Raw genomic sequence first — 19,945 nt, 5'->3', positions numbered from 1 at the left:
TGTCTCTCATTTTGATAACATGATCAATTTTATTTGAGTAAAATAGCAAAATAATAATAATAATAATAATTTTTGAACATATAACAATACACCAAATATAGACAGTTTACGATATATACACCCTGGACACCAATCTGGCTCAGCAAGATATGATTTTTTTTTTTTTTTTTTTGTGCTTGTTTTGATCAGACCTAAACTAAGCAGGCTAGTGCCAGGTAATATTTGGCAGAGAACACAAGCAGTTTTATACTTTATAAGTTTATGTGTTTGTTCAAAGACAGAAAATAATACAAAAAGAATTAAAAAAATTTGAAAGAGTTCCATTCTTCTGTAAAACGAAACTTTTAACAGTATGAAGGATCAGGTATTACATATCGGAGATGAGACTTCAATATGAAAAAAGAATAGAAAATGATGACAAAAATAATGACAAAAATAATGAAAGATAAAATTAGGCTTCAAAGTCTGTTTGAATTACCACTTGTTTTTAGTGCATTGAGAATGGTTCTTTTCCAAACATTTAATTTTTCCCCCCCGACCAACTCAACATTTCAAAGTGCATTGTTGATTCAGCATTCAAAGTCATGGGTTAACTTTAAAGGTCTTGTTTAGAGTTAGAGTTTGGCCAAACATAGAATATATAGTGTGAAATTGAGTATTTTCTCCTTTTTGGCAGAACCACATATAAAATGGCAGACAGGTGGAGGTCAGAGGTTGATTTTTAGAGATCAGTGGTGTCTATGGAAGGGTTTGCAAAAGTGAGACCAGGGCTGTCTGCACCTCTCTTCTTCTCTCGCTGGGCCAATGCAGCGCCCAAAGGCTCAATGTATGGAGAACCACTCCTGTCGTCATCCTCCTCCTCTTCTTCTTCTTCCTCAATTACCTATCGCACAACAGAAAACATAAGCACTCAAAAAACATACATAACCAAACAGCTTATAAAGACTTCAAATGCACTTCTGTCCCCAGCATTTATACCCTTGCACCATAAGTAAATATGCTTGACATACTGTGGAATCCAAAAGTCTGAAAGCAATCACACTGAAAATCGGATTTAAATATCTTCAGGGTTTTGTAAACTTTTAGGGTAAACAAACAAACAAACAAACAAACAAAAAAACCATTAAAGTAAAAAGAATAAGAAATATTTTAAATGCTACACTATTTCTATCATTTCTAATTAAATTAGTGACAATGTGAAAGCCGTTGGTCTGATGTCAGATGATCAGAAGTTTTTGCTTCCACTGAAGCACAAGATGCTCTTGGATATTCACAAGTTTATGTAAAACCTGATGATCATGTTCTCCAGCATTCAGTTTGCTGGTATTAAAAAAAAAATAAAAAAAAATAAATAAATCCAATATAAATAAAACACAAATGATCAAATTCATGTCAATTCATTGCTTCACTTAAATGTATGTTGTTTTTCACCAGTGGCCTCAGACTTTTGCACCCCACTGTATATTATATTCATTTTAATAATACATTTACCATCATTGGCATAGTGTCTTTCTCTGTCATGGTCATATCAATGTTGTAGTCCAGGGAGTTAAGGCTAAAACAGAACAGACACAACATACACACATAATCAGAATCTCACAAAGCAAATCTTCTGTATGAAGTCATAAGTGACATTATGGGGGAACAAGTTACCGGTAGAGACATTTTGGACCAGTTATGTACCGTTAGCTTGAAAGAAAATCAAAAACATGCTTCATTGTGTGATTCAGTGTGATTCTGAGAAATATGGGGTCACCAATATCACCACATCATCAAACTAAAACTATTTCTAGTAAAATCTACTATTGCCCACATATCAATACAAGCAGTGTTAGTGCAGTCTGGACAACTGAAGATGGAGGCTGAGGCCTGGGAGGGTTGTTTGGAGGACTAGGAGATGGTAGGTGCTGGAAGATGGCACATGAAACTGATAGATCCTCTGACCATGAAGGACCTGACTCAGACTCAGATTGAGTTACCCCTACTCCTCCACGTATGCCAATACCACCACAAATGCCATCTGAAGCACTTGCGCCAAGTAGTGACAAGGCCTTTTCTTCCTCTGCTGTGAGAAGGGGGGAATCATTGGTCCCACCACCTGTTTTATTAAATGTTGTCCTCTGCAGTGCCCTTTTCCTTTTAGCAAGGCTGGCAAAGTTATGCCACTTCTTCCTGACCTCCTTCCCTGATCTTTTAATGCCCCTAGATGCAGTCAGTTTTGTAGCAATATCCTCCCAGAATTTTTGTTTTGGTTTATTTGTATGACTGCCCTTAAACCTGCTGAAAATAATATGTTTGTATAGCTCCACCTCCACTAAAATAACATGAATCTCCTCTTTTTGAAAAATGTGTTTTTTTTTGGTTCAGCCATTTTGCTGGTGTCTCCACCAGCTAGGTTTGTGCTTTTATGGATTATTGGCCTCGTAGAAAATGCACATCAGATGAAAACAATTAGGCTAAACATTTCAAAATACAAGCGTGTGCTACAATTACGAGCCATTCTACAAGGTGACATTTCAGCACTTGACATACGGACAGCGACTCTTCAGTAGCACTTAAAGCCAAGCGCCGTGCGATCGTGCTAAGTGCTTTATTATGATACGCATGTGAATTTAACACGAACGTTCGTAAAGTTGCTCGTAGAAAATGCTCGTAAGTGCTAAGATCGATCGTTATCTGGAAATGCAGCCCAGATCATTTCAGAGCAGACGTGCATATGCATAAGTTCATATTTTACCTCTTACTGTCCAATATAAATATTTGCCATCACAAACTGCCTGAGAGACCAGACAAATATGATATATTATGTAACTAATACACTAAAATAACAGTAAGTAAAATTGACTCAATTGACTAAAAGTTTTTGCACGCATATTTAAAAGTCAATTTCACATATGGAATACTTAAGTAAAATTATCAAAGAAAATAAGTAACTTTAACTTGACCAGATAAAGTAATTTTCTACTTAGTTGAAGTTTACTTGGCAATATTCTGTTTGAAAAAATTCTTTCTCAAACAATATAACACTGAATTAAGCCATGCTTTTAAAGTGTATGCTTTACTTAGAACAAGTAAATAATACAGTATATATTGTGTAGACAACATATCTACATAATAGAAGTAACGTGGTACGCATCCGAACAAGGCTGTATTAATTTGATCAAAAGTGACAGTGAATACAGTTATAATGTTACGAAAGATTTCTATTTAAAAATAAATGCTGTTCTTTTATTCATCAAAAAATCCAGAAAATAAAATAAAATAAAAATTAAGCAGCACAACCTTTTTCAGTGCTGATAATAATAATAATAAAAAAGTTTATTGTGCACCAAATCAGCATATTAGAATCATTTCTGAAGGATCATGTGACACTGAAATTTCAGCTTTTGCATCACAGTATTGGAAGACATTTTTTATGAAGTAAAAATATTTCACAACATTACTTTTACTGTATTTTTTAACAAATAAATGCAGCCTTGGTGAGCATAAGATACTTTTTTTTCCTATGCAAAATGTCATTTTTTTTACAGTGTGAATCCCCAGCTTGATGTGTATAGTGTACTTTCACGGTACCTCTCTCTGTCTGCGCTGGAGCCATCTTCATCAAAGCCGAGGTCTGTGGCCGTGTCAATATTCATATTCAGCACTGGGTTTGCTCTGTGGATTATCAGACAATCTCATACACCAGCCTGCTGCTGAATGCCAGTTCAAAACGATATTACACTGGGCCAGCATTTTAGGTAGCTTGTTATTTCTGTCTCACCCTTCTTTGGTGTATTTGTTGGTTCCAGGAACAACAGGCCCGGTCTTCTGATTCTGTATGACCACAGTGGCTGCTGAGTTCATGGCTTTGGCTGCCTTCAGTTTCCTCTTGTAGCTGAAGGGTAAAAGAGACCAATACCGTAAAGTTGTAGATGGAGTAACTCCTGCGTGTTCGTGCGTGTGTGTGTGGGTGCACTGCACATCAGAAGAGCTATTTTAGAATCTGTTGAAACTAGTTAGCAGATTTGTACTGTTTGTGACCCAGACTGAGGTCAGAGGGTACTGTATAATGTTGGCTCCATGCATAATGTTGGAAACAGGTCTGACAGACGGGATCAAGTTCTCTGCATATTACATTCACCCTACATGAGCTTCAGTGTCTTTCTGTCCAACTTCAGAGGCATGACTGCGAATTTTAGCATCATACATTTTACAATCTGGCTTTAAAGTTTCTCAAAAGGTGAAATATAAACAAATGGTATACATCAGACACTGATAAGTTGAGTCAAAAGCATCATGCAAACACAACAGTGAGTGTTTCTTTAACATCATTAAACTATAATGGGTGGTAATTCGGCAGTTCTTACTTTCTTCTGATACACACGAGTGAGGTGGTTGTTACAACAAGAATGATCACCAGTGCAGCCATCAAACCAATCATGATGAATACCTCTGACTTGACTCCTTCAGACTCAGTAATGGTTGTAGACTGTTAAGGGAATAAAAAAAAAAAAAGAATGTTTAAAAAAAATGTACTGCTTAATGTTTTGAACAACAATGTTGGCCTTCATGCTTAACTTTTGGAATACCACAATTCATCATGTGTTTTGAAAAGGGGAATTATTAACCTATTATTTTTAATTACTTACAATGCCAGTAAATCCAAGCTCAGTTAGTTGGTATCCATATTCCCTATAGACCTCCTCTGAATTCAGGATTGAGGTCACTGCATCATAGTCAAGAGCCGTGCCATTTCTGAACACAAAATATGCCTCCACAACAGTCGTCCCATCAGCTCTGCAAAGGACATAACAAATTCTGCTTTCACTGTATGGAAACCACAGTTATTTTTTGTATAATTTATATACTATTATAGTGTTTATTCATATTTTTAATTCACAAATAAATATCTTTTAAGCTTTCACAGTACTTTTAGTTTGAGTAATTCTGATATCGTTTTTTTTTTTTATATATTCCTATTTAGCTTTATTTTTATTTCAGCTTTATAGTAATTAAGTTTTTAGTAGGCTATGTTTTTTTTTTCATCTAATATTTATATTTTATTTTATTTCAGTTAACAAAAACTAATAGTTTAAGTCAACAATAACAACACTGAGCAGAGTGAACATTCTTTAAAAAAAAATCATTTTTTTTTTGTTCCACATAAGAAAGAAAGTCATACAGGTTTGGAAAGACATGAGAGTGAGTGAAGGATGACAATTTCTCAGTCTATAATCTATAAATTAATACAAACGGACTTGGATTCATTATTCTATGATGTACACGCCACCTGCTGGATCTTACAAATTCCAACATCGGAAGGAAATGAAAAATTCAGATATTTCTGCCGAACATGTGTTTAGTGAGATTCAATTTAGTTTACTGTATGTATATATGTATAAATGGGGATGTGGGTGGTGGAATCTTACCGTTGGGGACCATTCTCAGGATTTACACTAAAGAATTCCACCGTTGCTTTTGTAGCACTTGTCAGAATACTATAAGAGATATATCATACACATTTACTTTATTGGCCTGAATCTTTGTTTAAATAAAAATATTAAATAAATAAACAAACTATAATCATGATTCATATTTCCTTACTTTCTGATTTTACCCAAATTCTCATTGACTGTAGTCACAGGCGCATTAAATCTGAGACTGACTCTGTAGGAGCTGTCCACTGTGAGAAGCTGCAAAACAATGCAATTAGAAATTGACCAAAACAGACAAGACTGACTGAATGAATGAATGAATTGTAAGGGTGAAAATTCTCTACCTCAACCGAAGAGTTGAAACTGAAAACGCCGTCAGATACCTCCACCTTCACCATGTATTTCCCTTTTTTATTATTTGTCATTGCCTGCAGGGACCTGGACATTATAAAGAGGCATTTGCTTGTTTATCTTGAGTTAGTTTCTTTGTGCGTTTACAATCACTTATAATTGCACTAAGCAATAAATCAGTTATTCCCTAACCAGGGACATCGCACATGTGACAATTTCTATTTTCTGATTCTGTTTTGACTTCCTTCATCGTGGACAGACAAATAATTTGATGTTGAAAACTTGTTGCATCGCATCACACAAGGACTTACATAAAGGAATTACAAACAGGTTCCAAATGTTAATTTCTCACCTTATATGTGTAGAGAAGATTCCTTCAGCATCTTCCTGAGCGGGAGAGTCAGCAGCAAGAAAATTGTTATCGTCAGCCAAAGTGTGATTCCCTTCACTGTCCATAAACACCAGTTCGTTAACTTTAAAGTTGATTTTCCTGTTCTTTGCATCCGTGTCTCTGTCTTTGGCCTTAACAGGGAAGAGGAAATAAACACAGGGAACATACTTTATGGAGACGTAGAGACATTGCATTCTGACTTAAACAATTACATAACAGTGGATAAATGTATATTACAGTACAGATATAAAGAGACCTCAAATTGTCAATGAGTAAACTATCACACTTACATAAACTCTGGCGACAGATGTGCCTCTGTCTACTTTTTCAATGACTACAACTGGAGAAGCAGAAATATGTTAAAACTTTTTGAAAGCATAATTTACATTTACTTAGTATACATTTATGCTTTAATTCACATCAAAACATGCTCACGGTGAAATTTTTAAAAATGTATTATTTTTTTTACCAAAGAAATCCTGCGTGACAATAAACTCTGGGGCGTTGTCGTTGATATCCACAATATTAATAGTCACGACCCCTATAAGCAGGTGAACAATATTTTATTAATATTTAATGCACTCAATAGTAAAGGTACTGGTCAGTATGAGAGAGGAGATGGGAAAAAAAAAAAATATATATATATATATAAAAAAAAAAAGTGATATGTTAAACTTGAAGGAATAGTGCACCTAAAAAAATTATAATTCATCCTCATGTTGTTTGAGTCCTGTATTTTTCTTCATTTTTAGGGTTCAAAGTTTGAAATCACTGATGACAAAGGAGTGCCACATGACCAATCATGATATGGCAAGTTAAAAATTGAATTTAAAAGCAAAATGGAGCAAACATTGGAAAATGGAAATTATCATCCCATTTTTTTTGTGCTCCATGGAATAAAGAAAATTATACAAACTAGAACATTTTGGAGATGAGCTATTCCTTTAACAACAAAACATACCATAAAAAAAAAAAAAAACAATGCTGGAAAGAAAGACAGCACATTTTTAAGACAGTAAGAAGCAACAGAACACACCTTCAGTACTGTTCTCCCCCTTCTCAGTTAGAATATCCACCACCATGGCAGTCAAGAACACTTTATCACATTTCTCATAGTCAATATCATAACTACTAATCGCTTTCACATCGCCGTTACGCTCAACTTTGAACCACTCCTCTGGACACGGCATGATTTCGGTGCCATTGCACCGGCATTCAGTAGAAATAAGCTCATATTCTAGAAAGTGTTTGGTGTCCACATCATTGCCTTTGATTGTTATCAGAGGCTCTGCCAAGCTGCTGTTCTCATTTACATTCTGGATCATGCCGGATGGGAATACAGGCGGAGTGTCGTTAACATCATCCACTATCACTTGCACTGCAATTGTAGCCTTGTTTTGACCCAAGTCTGAGGCCTCCACCTTCAGATTGAAAGTCTTGCGGTCACTTTCGTAGTCCAGCTCAACTGCAGGATCCACCGTGATGTTGCCTCTGTAACCTTCACTGAGGGACTCAGGAAATATTATGAAACTCCCAAAACTGCCATCAGTGATGCTGAAAATTATGCGGTTATTAAAGTCCGTTTGGTCGGCGTCGCTAGCCAGCAAAGAGCCAACCAATATGCCTAAAAGGGACAGTAAGAAGTGTCGGTTTTCACAAGATATTTCGCACATTACGTAGGTATTGAAAATAATTTGATAAAAATAATTACTTAAAATCGTAATGAAATTTGTTCAGAAAAAGCACAACAATCTACTTGCCTCTTTCACTTTCCTTTACATGAAAGGGTTTGGGAGTAGGATCCAGGAACTTTGGAGGATTGTCATTTTCATCCTGGGAAAAATAGAAAGAAAAATTATATTATTGAATTATAAATATACGCAAAGGTATACACATTTAAAATGTATACGTATAATTGCGAAGTCACATCAAAAAATGGTCAAATTCAGCTTAACTAAATTTGCTTTGCGGGGGCACTTGCATGAAGTACCATAGTTACATCTCTAACTGTATACATGCCGGATCCTCACCTCAATGTTGATGGTCACATTGGCTGATGTGGACAGGGATGGTGTGCCCATGTCTGAAGCGAGCACCGTCAAATCTATCATGCCCTTTAGAAGAGGGTCCATGGCTTCACGGTCCAACTGACCATTGTTTTTAAGCAAACCAGTGTCCAGGTCTATGGTGAAGTTACTACTGAAAAAGCTGTCCACAATGTGATACTGGATTTTGCTGTTTGGCGTACTTGGCTTATCTCCGTCTATAGCCTATCAAAAATTCAAAAATAGGTCTTAGAAAATAAGGAGACTTCTATTACATGGTAGTTACATGGATAAAAGTGTCACACAGAACATTCACACAATTTGTTTTCATCATTTGAGATGTCTACGCTGCTTTTTCAATCAAAGTTACATCCATAAAGTCACCTTAATTTGAAGCTCAAAATTGTTGTTCTCTTTTACATAGGCCTCGTAAACTTCTCTGTTCATCTCTGGTGTCTGATCATTAATATCCATAATGTCGATCATCACAACAATGCTACCAGTCTGGTTGTTTGAATCTACGGCCTGCAGGGTGGGTGAGTAGGAATTGGTGCCTTCCCAGTCAAGACGTGCTCCATTTTTCACATAGATAGTTCCATTATTTCCATAGACATCAAATAACGACCGCCTAAAGTCAATTTGAGAAGGAAAAAACATTTGAAGTCATCTTATGCTCCAGTATGATTTACATACATTTAACCCTGAACAGTCACATATTTAGCTAGAAACTTGCACTAAGTAAATAATTTTGGCTTAACCGAATGATATCAGACTGAATATTCAACATACATGCTTTCTGGCATCAGTCTGTAAGTGATTTTGCCATCATCCAAGGCATCGGCATCTGTTGCCTGTCAAAGCAGAACATTAGTGAGTGCAAGATACAGTTTTACTCACCACATCAAGATAAAGGTAAAAAGCAAGTGCACTTACAGTAATGGTAGCCACAAAAGTTCCATCTTCACAGTGTTCAAAAACTTCTGCATTATAAACCTCCTCCTTAAATGTAGGCAAGTTGTCATTTATATCATTGATGTTAATGGTGACAGAGGCCGTAGAGGTGAAGTCTGCACTGGCATCTTTAGCAATAATCTAGGGAGATATAATAGAGCATAAAAAGTGCATTTTATCATAATTTTGATTCAACAGTTGTTTTTTTATTTCTACTACAAAGAGGTTTTCTGAACACTACCCCTGTTTGACTATGTTTAGGAAAATAGATAGTCTCATCCTAAACTCGCAGCATTGGTTGAAGTTAATTTAGAGTAACTAACATTTTTGACAAAATATGGACAGCTATTTATTTTATTTTTTTTATCATTTTGACTTCACCAATGAAAATAGTTCAGATAAAATGTTGTGAACCATAGACTAAAACATCATAATTATACATTATACTACTTGCATAAAGTTAATTGTTGTTGTTTTATGGCTAGTTACAGACATAATCGCCATGCAGTTTAAAATAATCAAACATTTCCTAGTTTCCAAGTAGATGCGTTTAACTTAAAACAGTAAAGTTTTCATATATTTGTTCCTGGCATGCTCTTCAATATCTGTAATCACTCTAAAAGTAATTGATCTTAAGTAGGCAAAGTCCTTTTCACTAAGCTGGGATAATTCTGGCGTCTTCCAAAGTAACAGACTGGTTATCTTATTTGGTTAATCTCCAGAGACACACCTTCAAATACATACCTGAACATGCATTACTGTCTTCTTCTCATAATCAACAGCATTAGGATCTTTTATTGTCACTTGTACAGGACTGTCTCCCAACCCAGAGCTGGGACTGACATGGAACGCATCCTTATCGGGTCCAGCAAGTTCGAGAATAAACCTGCTGTTTTGCCCCTGGATCATAAATAAAGTTAAACATCAACAAATAAAACAACATAATATCAAATCATTTTAGAGCTGTCTTCTCAGAATAAACCATCCAAGTGTTGTAACTACAAACCTGGTCTGGATCTTTGACTCTTATATTCAGATCATTTACTACCAGTCCTGCAGATGAATGCTCATCAACCTTGCCTGTGAAGCTGTTTTTCTGCGTGCAGGGTTCACTCTCACACTCATAAAATTCAGGGCCGTTGTCATTGACGTCGCCAATAGAAATCTCTAAATCTGATACTGTGCTCGCAGTAACTCCATCCACATTAAGGTGTGTCTCACTTGCCTGAAGTACAGGAAGAAAACAAATGAGCAAAAAATGAAAAAAGTGCAGTTCATAGAAATCAAAGAATATGATAGGTACTTACATTTTAAAGTTAAAAGTATATAGTGCTATTGGTTTGCCGTCAAATAGTAATCACTCTGATATTATGATAACAGGATACCATCAAATTCAGTAGTCAGTAAACTCACCTTTATGCGCAGTACTACAGTAGCAGATATATCCAGTAACTCCTCACGGTCAAATTTAGTTTTGACAGATATTACACCAGTATCCTCCTTGATTTGGAACAGGTCTGGTGCAGTCGTACCTGTGTAAAAGGACAAAATAATAGAGACAAAGGGTCATTTAATTGGCCAAGAAAAAGCTGTTTTACTAAGGGTGTCCAAAACTACTTAATATATCTTAATGATGGGTAACAGAGTGAATGGAGTATTTTTACAATTTTAGAAACAAAATATAAAGTTCATATTTCAAAGTTCAAGCGCATCTTTAAAATAAAATTTCCAGCTGACTCACTTTCAATGCTGTAGAGGATCGGGTCGTTGATCCCAGTGTCTGGATCTCTGGCTCTCACAGTAAAGACTGGCTCACCCTGAGATGGAGCAGCATATGGTGAGAGGGTCAAAGGTGAGAGGTCGTTTATATATATTACACCAGTGGATCTCAGATGTTTTTGCTTTGTGATCCAGACTTTACATTAGACAACATCAAGCGGTACCCAAACACAGTCCAAAACTGTTTAGCTTACAAAGTAACACTAAATTAAATATTGAAATGTATTAATATGAACTGCATAGTCGATTAATGTTGAAAAGTTAAAACACATTTTGTAAAAAGCAAAGCAAAAAACAGTACAGCCTGTACAAATCAATAACATTTCTTTTTTTAATTTAATTTAATTTTATATTTAATTTTATTATTTGCATTTAGGATTGATTTTTTGCATTGTGATGTACAAGTAGTAAAGAAAAATTAATTTTAAAACAAAACATACACCACTCACCACATCTGAATTCTCGGCAATAGTAGCAAAGTCAGGTAAATTCAGAAACTGTGGGTTGATATCCGCCACATCTTTAACCGTAATGAATGCAAATGCTGCTGAGGATTGAACCACGTGTTCACCATGCAATATTCCACCATCATCCTGACAAAACCAATGAACACTTAGCACATGACACAGTCAATGTATGTAGATTTTCAGATTGCTTTTTGCTTGTTTTGCTAGTAAGAATTATTTGATTACTTTTTTTTTACTACTTGATTGTGCATTCCATACACAGATATCTTCCCTCAATCATTTTCTAAAAACAGCCCATCACTTATCTAAATACGATTACTTCACAAATAAATACTCACAGATGCATTGATTCGTATCTGATAGAAAGGGCTTTTCTCAGTGTAGTTTAAAGCTTCCACCAGGACAACAGATCCAGAGGTCGCAGAAATTGAAAACAGGTCAGTCCCATCATTCGGTACCACCTAAGACAAACATACTGTGTTATGAATACAATGAATGTGAGATGTGAGAGTGAAAATGCAACTTATGCATGGAAGGGAACATACTTCATCAATTTTGTAGGACACTATAGAAGCTTGGCCAAAATCAGCATCTAAGGCGTTGGCTCTGAACAGTTCACTGCCCGTAGCTACATTCTGAAGGAGAGAATAGGAAAACATCATGTAGGCTATAAATGTGAAAGAAAAAAAAAAGTTAAATTGTTAAAAGTTAAATTGGAGTAGATTACAGACAGAATTAGCCCAGCTCACAATCACACAAGGTCAACACCATCACAGCGTGTAAACCTCAACTCCTCTTAAACGATTCGATTCTGTCAGCTTTTACTCACACTCATGATGTCCTGAACTCGTTTGACTTCAAAATGGACTCAACTGCACCATAAAAATATCATAAAAGAGGTCTATACGATATGAGTCTTCTGTCATTCAGACTTAAATTTGTCGTTTTACACTCATAATATTTGGATAAAGTGAGTTGTTTACTTCTAAATGCAAGTCGATAATAGGAGGATTTGTGAATGAATCACGGATCAACCAGATCTAGTTCATAAAATAATGATTCGTTCAAACCTACTGGCAGTAGTATTTAGGCGTTGTGTAATATTGGGTGATATAATATTGTAGCCTATACTGTCTAGAAAATAAACAATATTGATATTTTGTTTCTTTGGCTTTCAGGTTTTACCAGTTGTAATAAGACTTGAATGGCAATGACTGTTATGCACTATGATGCTGATAATGCATTTTAATGAATAATGAGAAAATTAATAATTCAATTATATTCTTTAATGAAAAAAAAAAAAGAGATATAATCTCGAAGGCTTCCAGGTTTCAACAAATAAATTAGAATTGAACTGTAATGATTTATGACTGCTGTGTATGCCTAATAATGATATAGGCCTAAAACATTAAGAATTTAATAGGCTAATTAAATGTTGTATTCTGTGGCTTCCATGCTGTAGCAGTAGGGTAGAGTGGGGGAAAACGCCCCCCTGGGGTAAAACGCCCCCCACCTGTTTTTCCCAAAATGATCACTAAAAGTAGTCGAGATACATTTTTACTGTTGCTATGCACTACGTTGATAACGGGGATATCCAAATCTCTATGGATAAGCTGACACCAGCGACATATTTTAAGAGAAGAGGATTACAGGGTAAATGCTATAATTTTCAGATATTAGTAAACAAGTGTTTAATACAATATTGTTCTGCAGGATATCGCAGTGATGTATGATAGATGAATAGTGAAGTCTGTAGTTTGAGATCATATGGTATTTATAAGGAATATAATTATATTTAAAAAATAAAAAATTTTTTTAAAAAGTCATAGCTTGTGGGGTAAAACGCCCCCTACGCTGAGGGGTAAAACGCCCCCCTGGGGGCATAGTTTCTCTCTATCATAATTACTATAATAAAATATTTATGTCTATCAAATCCTTTGTTTTACACTTAATGCAGTATAACTAGGTGGTAAAATCTAAATATTTGAACAAAACATGAAAAAATTACCTCAAGTGAGCATTAACTAGCTAGCTTGCTAGCAAAGTTAGCTAACTGATGGAAGGTAGTTAAATTTGGCTATTTTGGACATTGCTGAAATAAATATTAATATATATACATGTTGATACATTACTTGCCTTTTACTTTTAGAGATTAAAAACTATTGTCTGTTAATTTTGCTTTTGATCTATGAAGCAAACTGGTTGGTAAGAAAGGGGGCATTTTACCCCACCTTGGGGGGCGTTTTACCCCACCGCTGGGGCAAAACGCCCCCTTTGTACAAAAATATTTTCAGTGAAAATACTAATTAATTATGAAGGCTGAGCAATTTTAATATTTGGTGAATAACTCCTGCCATAGTCACTCAAAACCGGGATGGCAATTCTAGTCACATTTATGTTTTGTTTCACTGTAACGTCACACTTTCCTTAAGGGGGGCGTTTTCCCCCACTCTACCCTAATCTGCAGCTAATAGAGCGATTTGCTATCTTTTTTCGAAAAAATTTCAGAAAAAATTTAATTTAAGCTATGCAATGAGCAATGACTACAGAATACTGGTGAAATATAGTACTCACATAATATTGGCTGCTTTTATTATACTCGCTTTAGTTTTTGCCTAGCATCATGAGCGCGCGTTTTTAAAACACCTTTTAAACAGTACCTGTTCTGGCCAGTAGATGGGGCTGTTGTCAATAGTAAGATTTCAACAAACCGTCTATGCTAATAATAACTGTACAGAGTTTACAACTTGAACATGTAAATTTAGCGTAGGGCCTATACATTTTTGGAGAAATTAAATATACAATACAATAATATATAATTTCATTGTATAAACTTTTCCAACCCAAGCAACGACCCTGTTGTGGAAGACATGAGGGTGAGTAAATGACAAAAGTTGTTACATTGAAGGAAGCTCCAAAGAAGGAAGCAGTTACATTTTTACATCCATATATTACACCACAGGATAACGGGCTCATGATAAACTCACCTCTAGGACCTCTACGTTGTAGGGCAGACCTTGGAATACAGGTGCGTTATCATTAGCATCTATCACAGGAATGTAAACGCTTTTTGTCACCTAAAAGGGCAGAGGTACATATTAGGATACAGGAAAGTGAATTTTCTGACTATTGTAATACTTTCATATTCCCAACTTACATCCGCATAAACGCCATCATTCACCACAACCTCTATGAGTAAGAGGTCTTTTGACTGAAAGAAAACACAGACATTCATAAACTTAAATGATTGTCTTTCATGAAGAGTAGCCTAAATTATTATAAAATTGTTGTGGAAATTATTCCCAATTGTTGTCCTTCATCTCAATTCAGAAATAGAAGGCAGACCTTCTTAACTAACTAGCTACCTCTCTGTCCAGCAGACTCTTGATCGTGACTTCACCAGTCGCTCTGTTGACGTCAAAATAACTAGCGTCGGTTCCAGTGATACCGTATGTTAGAGGGTCACCATCCGGATCAGATGCATCAATTTGAAATGCCACTTCCTCTGTCAGGTTAATAGATCATTGGGAAAATGTTACATTCAGGCATAGAAAAAGTAATGCAAAATGGGATTGAGTTTAAGAGTTAACACTGAAACTAGGGCTGATGTACAGACCTGCTTTAAGATCTTCTCTCAGCTCTACCAGAGCCATGTTAATCACAGGAACAGAATTACAATACGCTGCAGAAAACACAAATATGAACCAGCATGTGAGTCATAAGAAAGCAATTGTAAGAAAACAAATCTTATTTTAAAGAACCAAGTTTTCGAGTTCTTCTCTGTAAATGACAGTGAAACTTAATCACGTTGGCTTCTCTCCATTCAAGACTCATTGTTAGATTTGGACTTTGAGCTAGTACAGTATAACAAGTCACATCTTATTGATATGAAATGGACACTGACTAATTCTCAGATACTCACCAGAAGCTAAAAAACTGAAAAGGAGAAGTAAAGGAGTCCCCATCCTCCCCATGTCTGTCTATAAAGCTGCAATATCAAAGAAACGAAACACAAAATCACCACTGAATGCAAAACATTTCCACCTCCAAAACTATAGAAGATAGAACTTTTATAATTTTGCTATAGTGGTTTATTTTTCAAATGTTATGAAACAAAAAGAAAGCACAAGACCTAATACTTATTAATAGTAACAAAACTGTAATAACTAAGTAATTAATAGTAACAAAAGCTGTCTTTATTTCAAGCCCTGGAATGGTTGAATATCATAAATAACATACGTGCACCGATTTTTCATTTAGAATACAACTAAATAAAAGCACAAATTATTTCTTTTTCAAATCTCAAATATTTCTCCTTGACTATGAGATTAGATTTGTCAAGACATAATCAGTCTGCAATCAAACCCATCATTCATGAAAAAGTAATCTATGCGAATTAAAGTTTATTCCGGATAGGCTATTGTTCTAAATGGCAGTAACTGAATATAAATAGATATAATAAGAGAAAAATTATATGCTCGATGAAGACTTACCGTGCCCGATCTGGTCTTATAGTGCTATTCCGACAAGTGGCGTTCTTCAAATGAGGCAACAATATATAATATATGAGACCTTTGTCTAGTGCATCACTGGCTATTACTGTCCTTCAGTTGTAAACATTAATCATTAACAACGCTGGGGAGAAAAGCCTGCGTGCTTAAGTCGGTCTTCGCACCCTGTAGACAGATGATAAAGCTGCTCAGTGGCACCACAGTATCAGATCCTAAAACAGTGTTCAGAGAATGGTTTAGCGGAGCAGCAAGTCTGGCTAGGCAAACAAATGTCACAACAGATTATGTCTAGAATAATCCAGTCCATTCACACATTAATTCAGCAACTCCTGAGCAAACTCAAAGACACAAGATTAATGAAGGCTGCGTGAAACTAACTGGAACCTTTTTATTATACTTGATTAGATTAGATCATAAAAGCTATTTAAGAAACCAGAGGACAAGAACATGGCACAACACCATTTCTAGTGAAGTGTTATAGAGCATCTGCTTCCTAAGCCAACTACTGAACCATACAGGTTTTATTTTCTGGTTCTTTCTTGGCATCACCCCAGTGAGCTGGACATAAATTCCAGGGAGCAAATGAGTTCATTAGCTATTCAAGAACCTCCCTACTCTCTGCCCGGCTCTAATGAGCCCACTTCCCTCGTGGGCCTTCATAATTAACGAGAGAAAGACAAAAGATAACTCTCCCTTGGGAGAATCTTTACCGCTACCAAACAAAAACAACGGAGGAACTTTCTCCTGGGACTGACGGAAAAGCTTGTGTTGGTTTGTCTCTAATTGTTTGGTGTTTTACACACTGGACATGCTGTGGAATGAGGGATCAAACTAAACCCACTCGAGCCCTGAAGATCAACTAATCCTATAGTAAATTAATTCTATTGAGCAGCAGAACTTTATACCACTTATATACAGTGGGTACGGAAAGTATTCAGACCCCCTTACATTTTTCACTCTTTGTTTTATTGCAGCCATTTGCTAAAATCATTTAAGTTCATTTTTTTCCCTCATTATTGTACACAAAGCACCCCATATTGACAGAAAAACACAGAATTGTTGACATTTTTGCACATTTATTAAAAAAGAAAAACTGAAATATCACATGGTCCTAAGTATTCAGACCCTTTGCTGTGACACTCATATATTTAACTCAGGTGCTGTCCATTTCTTCTGATCATCCTTGAGATGGTTCCAGGGTTCTCAAGTTTTAGCAAAAGCTTGGAGTGAGATCACATGCAGTTAGGGGAGGAGCCCTAATGGAGCCCCGCCCCCCAATTTTGACCATTGTTCATAATTAACCAGCACAAACTAAAACTAGATTAAAAAGTTCGTCGAGACAAACTTTAAGTTGGCTTGAGAAAGTTTGGACTGGAAAGTTTAAAGTTTAAAGTAGTTTGAAGATTAAAGTAATTTGAAGTTTAATTTAGTTTAAAGTTTAAAGAAGTTTGAAGTTTAATTTAGTTTAAAGTTTAAAGTAGTTTGAAGTTTAATTTAGTTTGAAGTTTAAAGTAGTTTGAAGTTTAATTTAGTTTAAAGGTTAAAGTAGTTTAAAGTTTAAAGTAGTTTAAAGTTTAAAGTAGTTTTAAGTTTAAAGTAGTTGTAAGTAGTTTGAAGTTTAAAGTACTTCAACGTTTAAAGTAGTTTGAAGTTCAAAGTAGTTTAAAATTTAAATTAGTTTGAAGTTTAAAGCAGTTTAAAGTTTCAAGTAGTTTAAAGTTAAAAAAGTTGCTAGGCTGTTGCTAGGGTGTTCTGGGTCGTTGCTATGTTGTTGCTAGGCAGTTGCTAGGGTATTCTGGTTGGTTGCTAGGCGGTTGCTATGGTGTTGCTAGGGTATTCTGGGTGGTTGCTAGGCGGTTGCTATGGTGTTGCTAGGGTATTCTGGGTGGTTGCTAGGCGGTTGCTAGGGTGTTCTGGGTGGTTGCTATTGTGTTGCTAGGTGGTTTCTAGGGTGTCCTGGGTGGTTGCTATGGTGTTGCTAGGCAGTTGCTAAGGTATTCTGGGTGGTTGCTAGGCAGTTGCTAGGGTGTTCTTGGTGGTTGCTATGGTGTTGTTAGGTGGTTGCTAGGGTGTTCTGGGTGGTTGCTATGGTGTTGCTAGGCGGTTGCTAAGGTATTCTGTGTGGTTGCTAGGGTGTTGCTAATGTATTTTGGGTGGTTGTTAGGGTGTTCTGGGTGGTTGCTAGGCGGTTGCTAGGGTGTTCTGGGTGAAACTAGGATATTTTGGGTGGTTGCTAGGGTCTTTTGGGTGGTTGCTAGGCGGTTGCTAGGGTGTTTTGGGTGGTTGCTAGGGTCTTTTGGGTGGTTGCTAGGTGGTTGCTAGGGTCTTTTGGGTGGTTGCTAGGCGGTTGCTAGGGTGTTTTGGGTGGTTGCTAGGATATTTTGAGTGGTTGCTAGGGTATTTTGGGTGGTTGCTAGGGTGTTCTGGGTGGTTGCTAGGCGGTTGCTAGGGTGTTCTGGGTGGTTGCTATGGTATTCAGGGCGGTTGATATGGTGTTACTAGGTGGCTGGTAGTTGTCACAGATGGTTACTATGGAGTTTTTATAGAGTTCTTAGCATGATCTTGGCATGATTTAACACTTAACTAATTGCTATTAGCATGTAGCTATTCACTGCTAGCATGTGTAGCATGTTGGAAGTGCTGTTTGCTAGCATGAGTCAAAAGAGCCAAAACTCATCTCTATACGATGTTCTGATACAGAGATATAGGTCTTGCAAAACGGTTGCTAGGGTACTCAAGTTTGGTTGCTATGGAGTTGCTTGGGAGCTGGAAGCATTAAACTTAAGAAGTTTAAAGTGGTTTGAAGTTTAAAGTAGTTTAAAGTAGTTTGAAGTTTATGATAGATATATAAATAAGTTAGATAGATACACACAAACACACACACACACACACACACACACACACACACACACACACTCACTCAGACTACCTCGCTCAGACACTCACTCAGACACACACACACACTCAGAGTTTATGAGTTTAGAGTTTATAAGTGTACGAGTTTTTGAGTTTAGAGTTTATAAGTTTAAATGAGTTTAGAGTTCAGAGTTTATTAATTTATGAGTTTAAGAGTTCATAAGTCTATGAATTCATGAGTTTATTAGTTAATTAGTTATTAAATTTAAGTTAATTAGTTTATAAGTGTATGAGATTAGAGTTTATTAGTTTAAATGAGTTTCATTGGCTAATATATATAGAACGGCAGTTTGGTTTAGTCTTCAAGGTGTTTAGATTTGAATTTTTGTCGGTTGGTGAGTTTGAATCTGGATTTGAATTTTTTAGAACTCCCCAATGTAAGTCAATGGGAGTTTTTCCGAGTTTTGATCGTCATTTGTAGGAAAACCGTAAGTCCGATCAGTCTGAAAAGATAAAGCAACTAACTTCAGATCAGTTTGAGTGTCTGAGCCGAGTTTGGAGTATGTAGAGTTAAAGCTCTAGGACGAGTTTGAGTCAACAGTTTTTCACAGAAGAATAATAATAATAACTAGATGCGAAAGTTCGTCGAGACAAACTTTAAGTTGGCTTGAGAAAGTTTGGGCCGCAAAGGTTGCTAGGGTGTTCTGGGTGGTTCCTAATGTATTTTTTAGGGTATTTTTGGCGGTTGCTAGGGTGTTCTGGGTGGTTGCTAGGTGGTTGCTAGGGTGTCCTGGGTGGTTGCTAAGGTCTTTTGGGTGGTTGCTAGGGTATTTTGGGTGGTTGCTAGGGTGTTCTAGGTGGTTGCTAGGGTATTCTGGGTGGTTGCTAGGCGGTTGCTAGGGTTTTCTGGGTGGTTGCTAGGGTCTTTTGGGTGGTTGCTAGGGTCTTTTGAGTGGTTGCTAGGCAGTTGCTAGGGTGTTTTGGGTGGTTGCTAGGATGTTTTGGGTGGTTGCTAGGGTCTTTTGGGTGGTTGCTAGGCAGTTGCTAGGGTGTTTTGGGTGGTTGCTAGGGTCTTTTGGGTGGTTGCTAGGGTCTTTTGAGTGGTTGCTAGGCAGTTGCTAGGGTGTTTTGGGTGGTTGCTAGGATGTTTTGGGTGGTTGCTAGGGTCTTTTGGGTG

General features: G+C 36.5%; 1 protein-coding gene across 2 annotated transcripts; it reads right to left on the bottom strand.

Annotated features, from left to right (window-relative positions):
- Positions 1–172: 172 nt before the first annotated feature.
- On the bottom strand, positions 173–16,131 carry cdhr2 (cadherin related family member 2). 2 transcript variants are annotated; one of them, XM_084429786.1, is made up of 31 exons: positions 15,895–16,131; positions 15,324–15,389; positions 15,018–15,083; positions 14,767–14,906; positions 14,559–14,612; positions 14,389–14,478; positions 11,947–12,036; positions 11,740–11,862; positions 11,384–11,527; positions 10,897–10,972; positions 10,569–10,687; positions 10,162–10,380; positions 9,900–10,055; positions 9,138–9,296; positions 8,994–9,055; positions 8,589–8,832; positions 8,190–8,429; positions 7,920–7,992; positions 7,196–7,783; positions 6,629–6,700; positions 6,450–6,499; positions 6,121–6,290; positions 5,762–5,855; positions 5,587–5,675; positions 5,412–5,480; positions 4,632–4,779; positions 4,350–4,471; positions 3,764–3,877; positions 3,574–3,657; positions 1,492–1,555; positions 173–883 (listed from the first exon to the last, which is right to left on the bottom strand). In XM_084429786.1, exons 2-31 carry the CDS (start codon positions 15,373–15,375, stop codon positions 722–724), a joined length of 3,933 nt encoding a protein of 1,310 aa, XP_084285912.1. In that variant the 5' UTR covers positions 15,376–15,389; positions 15,895–16,131; the 3' UTR covers positions 173–721. The 2 variants fall into 2 exon arrangements, with proteins under 2 accessions (XP_084285912.1, XP_084285911.1); XM_084429785.1 differs by lacking the exon at positions 15,895–16,131 and adding an exon at positions 15,767–15,811.
- Between the last annotated feature and the right edge of the window lie 3,814 nt (positions 16,132–19,945).

The sequence above is a fragment of the Rutilus rutilus genome, assembly GCF_951802725.1.
Source record: "Rutilus rutilus genome assembly, chromosome: 14".
NCBI classification, from domain to species: Eukaryota; Metazoa; Chordata; class Actinopteri; order Cypriniformes; family Leuciscidae; genus Rutilus; species Rutilus rutilus.
Note: the sequence above shows the minus strand (reverse complement) of the source record. Positions and strands in the feature narration are given on the sequence as shown.